An 11,029-nucleotide genomic window follows, 5' to 3' on the forward strand; every position below is an offset into this window, starting at 1 on the left:
ATCAGTTATTATACAGGAGATGGAGGAGGTGAGCTGTGATATCATCTATTGTGAATGGTGGATACTGTATTATCTACTGTATATAGCAGTGTTATCAGTCATTGTATAGGAGGAGGAGGTGAGCTGTGACATAACCTATTGTGAGTGGTGGATCCTGTGTTATCTACTGTATGTAGAGGTGTTATCAGTCATTGTACAGGAGGAGGAGGTGAGCTGTGATATCACCTATTGTGAATGTTGGATCCTGTGATATCTACTGTATATAGAGGTGTTATCAGTCATTGTACAGGAGAAGGAGGTGAGCTGTGATATCACCTATTGTGAATGGTTGATACTGTATTATCTAATGTATATAGCAGTGTTATCAGTCATTGTACAGGAGGAAGAGGTGAGCTGTGACATCACCTATTATGAATGGTGGATCCTGTGTTATCTACTGTATATAGAGGTGTTATCAGTCATTGTACAGGAGGAGGAGGTGAGCTGTGACATAACCTATTGTGAATGGTGGATCCTGTGTTATCTACTGTATGTAGAGGTGTTATCAGTCATTGTACAGGAGGAGGAGGTGAGCTGTGACATCACCTATTGTGAATGTTGGATCCTGTGATATCTACTGTATATAGAGGTGTTATCAGTCATTGTACAGGAGAAGGAGGTGAGCTGTGATATCACCTATTGTGAATGGTGGATACTGTGTAATCTACTGTATATAGAGGTGTTATCAGTCATTGTACAGGAGGAGGAGGTGAGCTGTGACATCATCTATTGTGAATGGTGGATCCTGTGTTATCTACTGTATTTAAAGGTGTTATCAGTTATTATACAGGAGATGGAGGAGGTGAGCTGTGATATCACCTATTGTGAATGGTTGATACTGTATTATCTAATGTATATAGCAGTGTTATCAGTCATTGTACAGGAGGAAGAGGTGAGCTGTGACATCACCTATTGTGAATGGTGGATCCTGTGTTATCTACTGTATATAGAGGTGTTATCAGTCATTGTACAGGAGAAGGAGGTGAGCTGTGATATCACCTATTGTGAATGATGGATCCTGTGTTATCTACTGTATATAGAGGTGTTATCAGTCATTGTACAGGAAAGAGAGGAGGTGAGCTGTGATATCACCTATTGTGAATGGTTGATACTGTATTATCTACTGTATATAGCAGTGTTATCAGTCATTGTACAGGAGGAGGAGGTGAGCTGTGACATCACCTATTGTGAATGGTGGATCCTGTGTTATCTACTGTATATAGAGGTGTTATCAGTCATTGTACAGGAGAAGGAGGTGATCTGTGATATCACCTATTGTGAATGATGGATCCTGTGTTATCAACTGTATATAGAGGTGTTATCAGTCATTGTACAGGAAAGAGAGGAGGTGAGCTGTGACATCACCTATTGTGAATGGTAGAACCTGTGATATCTACTGTATATAGAGGTGTTATTAGTCATTGTACAGGAGGAGGTGAGCTGTGACATCATCTATTGTAAATGGTGGCTCCTGTGTTATGTACTGTATATAGAGGTGTTATCAGTCATTGTGCAGGAGGAGGAGGTGAGCTGTGACATCATCTATTGTGAATGGTGGATCCTGTGTTATCTACTGTATATAGAGGTGTTATCAGTCATTGTGCAGGAGGAGGAGGTGAGCTGTGACATCATCTATTGCGAATGGTGGATCCTGTGTTATCTACTGTATATAGAGGTGTTATCAGTCATTGTACAGGAGGAGGAGGTGAGCAGTGACATCATCTATTGTGAATGGTGGATGCTGTGTTATCTACTGTATATATAGGTGTTATCAGTCATTGTACAGGAGGAGGAGGTGAGCTGTGACATCACCTATTGTGAATGGTGGATCCTGTGTTATCTACTGTATATAGAGGTGTTATCAGTCATTGTACAGGAGAAGGAGGTGAGCTGTGATATCACCAATTGTGAATGATGGATCCTGTGTTATCTACTGTATATAGAGGTGTTATCAGTCATTGTACAGGAAAGAGAGGAGGTGAGCTGTGACATCACCTATTGTGAATGGTGGAACCTGTGATATCTACTGTATATAGAGGTGTTATCAGTCATTGTACAGGAGAAGGAGGTGAGCTGTGATATTACCTATTGTGAATGGTGGATACTGTGTTATCTACTGTATATAGAGGTGTTATCAGTCATTGTACAGGAGGAGGTGAGCTGTGACATCATCTATTGTAAATGGTGGCTCCTGTGTTATGTACTGTATATAGAGGTGTTATCAGCCATTGTGCAGGAGGAGGAGGTGAGCTGTGACATCATCTATTGTGAATGGTGGATCCTGTGTTATCTACTGTATATAGAGGTGTTATCGGTCATTGTACAGGAGGAGGAGAGCTGTGACATCACCTAGTGTGAATGGTGGATCCTGAGTTATCTACTGTATTTAAAGGTGTTATCAGTTATTATACAGGAGATGGAGGAGGTGAGCTGTGATATCACCTATTGTGAATGGTGGATACTGTATTATCTACTGTATATAGAGGTGTTATCAGTCATTGTACAGGAGGAGGAGGTGAGCTGTGATATCACCTATTGTGAATGGTGGATACTGTGTTATCCACTGTATATAGAGGTGTTATCAGTCATTGTACAGGAGGGGAAGGTGAGCTGTGACATCACCTAGTGTGAATGGTGGATCTTGTGTAATCTACTGTATATAGAGGTGTTATCAGTCATTGTACTGGAGGGGGAGGAGGCGAGCTGTGATATCACCTATTGTGAATGGTGGATCCTGTGTTATCTACTGTATATAGAGGTGTTATCAGTCATTGTACAGGAGGAGGAGGTGAGCTGTGATATCACCTATTGTGAATGGTGGATCCTGTGTTATCTACTGTATATAGAGGTGTTATCAGTCATTGTACAGGAGGAGGAGGTGAGCTGTGATATCACCTATTGTGAATGGTGGATACTGTGTTATCCACTGTATATAGAGGTGTTATCAGTCATTGTACAGGAGGGGAAGGTGAGCTGTGACATCACCTAGTGTGAATGGTGGATCTTGTGTAATCTACTGTATATAGAGGTGTTATCAGTCATTGTACTGGAGGGGGAGGAGGCGAGCTGTGATATCACCTATTGTGAATGGTGGATCCTGTGTTATCTACTGTATATAGAGGTGTTATCAGTCATTGTACAGGAGGAGGAGGTGAGCTGTGATATCACCTATTGTGAATGGTGGATCCTGTGTTATCTACTGTATATAGAGGTGTTATCAGTCATTGTACAGGAGGAGGAGGTGAGCTGTGATATTACCTATAGTGAATGGTGGATCCTGTGTTACCTACTGCATATAGAGATGTTATCAGTCATTGTACAGGAGGAGGAGGTGAGCTGTGATATTACCTATTGTGAATGGTGGGTCCTGTGTTATCTAGTGTATTATTATAACTCATATATATTATCAGTCATTGTACAGGAGGAGGTGAGCTGTGACATCACCTATTGTGAATGGTGGATCCTGTGTTATCTACTGTATATAGAGGTGTTATCAGTCATTGTACAGGAGGAGGAGGTGAGCTGTGATATCACCTATTGTGAATGGTGGATCCTGTGTTATCTACTGTATATAGAGGTGTTATCAGTCATTGTACAGGAGGAGGAGGTGAGCTGTGATATTACCTATAGTGAATGGTGGATCCTGTGTTACCTACTGCATATAGAGATGTTATCAGTCATTGTACAGGAGGAGGAGGTGAGCTGTGATATTACCTATTGTGAATGGTGGGTCCTGTGTTATCTAGTGTATTATTATAACTCATATATATTATCAGTCATTGTACAGGAGGAGGTGAGCTGTGACATCACCTATTGTGAACATCAGATCCTGTGCTACCTCTATATAGGTTCTACCCCTCATTGTAATCCAGCCTGTAATGATAAAAAAAAAACTTCTGAGAAGTCATACTACAGGACAGGAAGTGTCAGTGTATTATGAAGCTCAAAGTGAAAACTGCAAGATTTCAGGATAATGTTTGTACAAAGGTAGAAATATGGAAAAATGGTTAAAACAATTACCAAACATTTCTTAGAAAATACTATAAAATGTATAACAAAAATAATACACAAAAATTCTTACAAGATATTATCAGACGGGACAGTATTGACCTAAAATGATCCATGTGGTCACCAAATACTTCATATTTGACAAAGGTTTTAGCATACAAGCTATTATTCTATGTTATCAGCATCTCAGTGCCACAAGGCCGACTGCAGAATACATAATCCATTTGTAAAAACAAAAAAAGCCTTTGCATCAATACTTTACATAATTTACAACTGTATAATCAGATTACGTATAGACGCACCCTATATACAAGGGGCTTGGTACCACCCAGTTGTCATTTTATGCATACATTTCCAGGAGGAAAAACAGAGGAACGTGTAAAGTCTAAAGTTTTACAGAATTGTTATTTGATACAAGAAATTAGTAATTAGTAAAACAGATATGAAAGGCAAGAGGACAGGTCCTAGGAAAAGTGCAAATCGATTTGCGGGACCCAATCCAATGGCCACGTCGCCGGATAGGAGCCCCGAGAACGACCTCCTACCTGACGGTATTCTTGGCTCTTCTTTTGATTAGCTGGCCTGGTACGTCACGACCCAACGATGACATCGCTCCAGGCCGGTTAATCAAGAGAAGAGCTGCGGATGTCGGAAGGTAGAAGACAATTCTAATGTAATGACAATTCTAATGTACTTTAATCGGTCCCTGGATTGATTTAACGCATGTCCGAAATGTACTTTTCCATTATAAAAAAAAAAAGGTTAAAGACAGAAATAAAAAGCATTTTTTTTTATTATTTGGAAAAGTCAACAAGTATCAGAAGTAAAATCAAAAAAGTGACTTAAAAAGAACGTAAATGATGAATCCGGGGCCCTCAGACTTATGTGTAACTCGAAGCTGATCGGGAGCTGTCCATTCAGCACCACAAGTCCTATGTACCAGCTACACAAAGCAATGGAGTCATCCAACCTGAGACTTTCCAGCTGTTGTAACTACAACTCCCATTATGCTGCAGTCTGTACATACGTTTTGGGAGTTGCAGCGTTGCAAGCGTTCCAGTTTGGAGACATGTATAAAATATAAGTCATTGAAGTCCTCAATAGGATAAACCACTAGACTTTTTGTCAGTCATCACATTAAAGTTTTGATCTGTGGGGGTCCGGGTGTTGTAACCCACTATAGTCACTACAATAAAAGAGCAGAAGCGAGCACCAAGAGCTGCTCTCCTCTTCAATGTTGGATGAGAGCAGCACATTGCTGAGCGCTTCTGCTCTTTTATTTGTGAGATCAGTAGAGTCATATACCGTGGCCGCTGGACGGGACCCCTGCGATCCGTCTCCTGCTGGCCAGCAACCTTGGTGCCTCTTCTTCATTAGCCGGGCTGGCACGGTGTTGTGTATTCATCGTGTCGTTGCATTGGGCCTACAAATCAGACAAGGCGCCATGGATGCTGGCAGACAGGTGACAGTTCGCAGGATCCAGCGGCCACACGGCTACAGGACCAGGGTCCTGCGAATCGATTGGCTCATTTCTAGTGATATATGTTGTCTGTTGGACAACCCCTTTAAGGAGCAGGGAATAAAGCAATTTATAGCAGGGCAGATTAGCTTGGTATTAGCCCTACTGATTGGTACAAGGCATTTTTCTGAAAAATCTAGACAAAACCAACTAGGACTTAAAGGGGTGTTCCATCTGACACCTTTAAGGTGTGATAACATCTTTGTGATCACCACTTGTCTGGGAACCTACAATAATAATGGAGGGTGACAGTGTGCTAGGACTCTCACCAATGAGCCATTTATGACGTATCCTAAGCCTGTGCCATAAATATAGTCGGAGCATTTGCAATAAAAAAATTGCAATATATAGTGGGAAATGTCAGGTCATATACAGTTGAAATTGACAAATCATAGGAGTTGCGATACTCATAGCGGCCAATAAAAATAACGAGCCCGAAGTCAAAAATTAATCAGAGTCCACTTGTCAAAAATTGCATAAGGTCAGGGCTGTCGTGGGGAAAAATGAAATCTTAGATGGGTCAAACAGCCCAAAAGATATACATGCCTTGTGGCTGCGTGACTATTAGGGCTCGTTCAGACGAGTCCAGGTGTCAGTGCATGTCGCCGATATTCCACATGGATGTGTAAAATAAAAATTTCACAATAATGCAGGCAATGTAAAGGGAGCTCTCGCGTCTACGGATGAGCACACGGAGCCGGCACGTCCGCAATTTGTGGTCGCGACTGGCTGGTTTTTCAATATGGCTGTCTGACCCCCGCTCCGTGCGCTCGACCGTGGGCTCTCCCGTGCGCTCGACCGTGGGCTCTTCCGTGCGCTCGTCCGTGGGCTCGTCCGTGCACTCATCCGTGGGCTCTTCCGTGCGCATGTCCGTGGGCTCGTCTGTGCGCTTGTCAGTGGGCTCTTCCGTGCGCTCGTTCGTGGGTTCTGTGCACTCTTCCTTGCGCTCGTCCGTGCGCATGTCCGTGGGCTCTTCCGTGCTCTTGTCCGTGCGTTCTTCCGTGGGCTTGTCCGTGCGCATGTCCGTGGGCTCTTCAGTGCTCTCGTCCATGCGTTCTTCCATGCGCTCGTCCGTGGGCTCTCCAGTGCTCTCGTCCGTGCGTTCTTCCATGCGCTCGTCCGTGGGCTCTCCAGTGCTCTCGTCCATGCGTTCTTCCATGCGCTCGTCCGTGGGATCTCCAGTGCTCTCGTCCGTGCGTTCTTCCGTACGTTCTTCCATGAGCTCGTCCGTGCACTTGTCTGTGGGCTCTCCAGTGCTCTCGTCCATGCGTTCTTCCATGCGCTCGTCCGTGGGCTCTCCAGTGCTCTCGTCCGTGCGTTCTTCCGTACGTTCTTCCATGAGCTCGTCCGTGCACTTGTCCGTGGGCTCTTCAGTGCTCTCGTCCGTGCGTTCTTCCATACACTTGTCCGTGCGCTCGTCCGTGGGCTCTTCAGTGCACTCGTTCGTGGGCTCTTCCATGCGCTCGTCCGTGCTCTCGTCAGTGCTCTCGTCTGTGCGTTCTTCCATGCGCTCTTCCATGAGCTCGTCTGTGCACTCGTCCGTGGGTTCTTCCATTGGCTTGACTGTGCACTCGTCCGTGGGCTCGTCCGTGCGCTCGGCTGCAGTCTTTACATTGCCTTCATTATTCTGGTCTGTAAAAAGGACCAAAATGGCGCATGCTACAATTTTTTTTCATGTGGCCTGGGACTAACGCCTCTCTCCCCGTCACATGCGGTCGCCATGTTGTAGTCACGGCCGCAGGTTGTAAATAGATTTGTCTGTTTCCTTGACAGACATGTCAACAACCCAGAAGCCACCATGTTGCCCCAGTCTTACAGCGACCTTTTTTTTGCGCTTTTACCATGTGACCGCGGCAATTAAAAGTCGCTTTATGCACCAAAAAAATACGAAATAACCCGGTAGAGTAGTAAAAGTGTCAGCTGTAAAGCACACACTGCTCCCAGGAGCCATCACCAGCCCTGCACTGGGCACCAGTCACCTCATACACAGGCACTGAGGATGCCCAGTAAACACACACACACACTGAGCACAGCTGCTATCAGTCACAGTATACACTATATACTACAGCCGGGTCACACACAGTGTTAGAGCGGCCGCCGCTGCCTCGCCCTGTGCTGACCGCAGGGTCTCAGAACCCCCCTAATGATTTGTTAATGAGACGATCAGAAGACGGTTATTGGCCTACTTACCATCAATCGCCATGATGCTCCCAGCACGGAGCGTACCAACTGCTCAGTGTATGGGGGTGGGAAGCAGGAGAGTGAGGAGGAATGAACCACGCGCTGCTTGTGCTCACTCCCGCCCGGCACTGGGGACTGTGAGGAGGTGACATGAGGCAGCTCCTGTCCTGTCACCCAGTGCGGGCTGAGGTCCTGTCAGCAGCTGATACCAGGGCTCTATATTATATACTGAACATGGAAATAATATGTCATAAATATAAATTATATATAAGCCTACAAATAGTGTTATTTAGTATGGTGACAAAAAAATTATATAAAATATAGTATGGGGGAAAAAAATCAATTTATATATATAGTATGGTGGAAAAAAATAAATATATAAATAGATATAAAATAAATATTTTATATATATATAATTTTTTTTTCACAATACCATATACAGGGTGGTCGAAAAGTAGGTGGACAGAAAATAACATTTATTTTGATTTATATATAAAATTATATTTACTAGCACAAGCATAACATTGACAATTAAATTTTATTCAGAACAATAATACAAAAGCCCTTAAATTTTATCACCGCAGGGGCTCAAACTGTTTTCCATTACAATTTGCACAGCTTTGGAGTCGCCTCTTACGCTTCAACAAACTTTTTTGCACAAGTCTCTTCGGGCATTAATTTCTTGAAATGCATCTCTTATTGAATTTTTCAAATCACTGACACTTTTTGGTTTTCGACTATAAACTTTGTCCTTGAGTGCTCCCCAAAAGAAAAAATCCATTGGGGTCACGTCTGGTGAACGTGCCGGCCAATCAAGTGGGCCTCTTCGGCCAATCCATTTATTAGGAAATGTTTCATCAAGATACTGGCGGACCACTCTTGAATAATGTGGAGGGGCCCCATCTTGTTGGAAATAAAGGTCATGTGAATTAGGCTGTTGCTGTAACTGGGGAACAACTTGATTCATTAGAATTTCGAGATACTTATCCCCTGTGACTGTTCCATCAAAACATATTGGTCCTAAAACACCAAAACTTGAAATACCACCCCAAACATTGACACCAGGCTCATTTAGTTGTTGCTCTAATTAATGCATGTTCTCATTATACCAGTAAATACAATTATCTCTGTTAATATGGCCGGATAATTTAAAAGAAGCTTCATCACTCCACATAATGTTATCTAAAATTACTGGATTTTGTTTGATAAATCTCCCCCTTCATAACCTTATTACACTTTCTGTCCACCTACTTTTGGACCACCCTGTATATATATATATTTTTTATACATGGAGTGGGGGAAATAATTATTTGATCCCTTGCTGTTTTTGTAAGTTTGCCCACTGACAAAGACATGAACAGTCTATAATTTTAAGGGTAGGTTAATTTTAACATTAAGAGATGGAATATCCCAAAAAAATCAAGAAAATCACATTGTATAAATTACATACATTTATTTACATTTTGCGGTGAGAAATAAGTATTTGATCCCCTACAAACCATTAATAGTTCTGGCTCCTACAGACCAGTTAGACGCTCCTAATCAACTCGTTACCTGCATTAAAGACAGCTGTCTTACATAGTCACCTGTATAAGGTTATGTGCCAACGTTGCGGAAATGAGGCGGAAAATTTGCGCTTCATTTCCGCATGTTCTTTCCCGGAAAAATGCATGCGGAATTTCGCAAGCGTTTATCGCGTGTTTTTCGCGCGTTTACGACATGCAGAATTGCCTTGCGTTTTTTATTGCATTGAAAAGGCAATTCCGCATGCAGAAACGCAAAATTAATTGACATGCTGCGGATTTTTGTGCGCATCAAAAACGCTGCGGAAAAATCCGCAGCATGGGCATAGAACTTGCGGATTCTCATTGGGGACCATGGGGTGCGGATTAACAAGCGTTTTACAAGCGTTTCCGCTACGGAAATTCCGCATCAAATACGCTTGGAAAACGCTACGTGGGCACATACCCTAAAAGACTCCTGTCCACAGACTCAATTAATCAGTCAGACTCTAACCTCTACAACATGGGCAAGACCAAAGAGCTTTCTAAGGATGTCAGGGACAAGATCATAGACCTGCACAAAGCTGGAATGGGCTGCAAAACCATAAGTAAGACGCTGGGTGAGAACGGGACAACTGTTGGTGCAATAGTAAGAAAATGGAAGAAATACAAAATGACTGTCAGCCAACATCAATCTGGGGCACCATGCAAAATCTCACCTCATGTGGTATCCATGATCATGAGGAAGGTGAGAGATCAGCCTAAAACTACATGGGGGAACTTGTTAATGATCTCAAGGCAGCTGGGACTACAGTCACCAAGAAAACCATTGATAACACATTACTCCTTAAAGGTTTAAAATCCTGCAGTGCCTGCAAGGTCCCCCTGCTCAAGAAGGCACATGTGCAGGCCAGTCTGAAGTTTGCCAATGAACACCTGGATGATTCTGTGAGTTATTGGGAGAAGGTGCTGTGGAGACAAAAATTGAGCTCTTTGGCATTAACACAACTCGCAGTGTCTGGAGGAAGAAAAAGGATGAGAACAACCCTAAGAACATCATCCCAACCGTGAAGCATGGTGGAGGAAACATTATACTTTGGGGGTGCTTTTCTGCAAAGGGGACATGACGACTGCACCGTACTGAAGGCAAGATGGATGGGGTCATGTATCGCGAGATTTTGGCCAACAACCTCCTTCCCTCAGTAAGAGCAATGAAGATGGGTCGTGGCTGGGTCTTCCAGCAAGACAATGTCCCAAAACATACAGCCAAGACAACAAAGGAGTGGCTCAAAAAGAAGCACCGTAAGGTCATGGAGTGGCCTAGCCAGTCTCCAGACCTTAATCCCATAGAAAACTTATGGAGGGAGTTGAAGCTCCGAGTTGCCAAGCGACAGCCCCAAAATCTGAATGACTTAGAGATGATCTGCAAAGAGGAGTGGACCAAAATTCCTCCTGACATGTGCGCCACCCTCATCATCAACTACAAAAGCGTCTGACTGCTGTGCTTGCCAACAAGGATTGTGTCACCAAGTATTAAGTGCTGTTTGCCAGATGGATCAAATACTTGTTTCTCACTGCAAAATGCAAAAAAATGTATCTAATTTATACCATGTGATTTTCTTGATTTTTTGGGGGGATATTCTATCTCTCAATGTTAAAATTAACCTACCCTTAAAATTATAGACTGTTCATTTCTTTGTCAGTGGGCAAACTTACAAAAACAGCAAGGGATCAAATAATTATTTCTCCCACTGTATAGCCAGGGGCATAACGACTGCGG

The 11,029-nt window shown here is 43.3% G+C and overlaps 1 protein-coding gene across 1 annotated transcript in view; it reads right to left on the reverse strand.

Moving 5' to 3' along the window:
- The window catches only part of SYT14 (synaptotagmin 14), a 162,601-nt gene extending 154,731 nt beyond the window's left edge, over nt 1-7,870 (reverse strand). The window contains exon 1 of the mRNA XM_073672006.1: nt 7,757-7,870. Within this exon, the coding sequence (XP_073528107.1) occupies nt 7,757-7,769 (13 nt within the window). The 5' untranslated portion in view covers nt 7,770-7,870. The remainder of the gene's footprint in view (nt 1-7,756) is intronic.
- Between the last annotated feature and the right edge of the window lie 3,159 nt (nt 7,871-11,029).

This window comes from Phyllobates terribilis, unplaced genomic scaffold (assembly GCF_046119375.1).
Source record: "Phyllobates terribilis strain yellow unplaced genomic scaffold, ASM4611937v1 Scaffold_3__8_contigs__length_932513732, whole genome shotgun sequence".
In the NCBI taxonomy this organism is placed as follows: Eukaryota; Metazoa; Chordata; class Amphibia; order Anura; family Dendrobatidae; genus Phyllobates; species Phyllobates terribilis.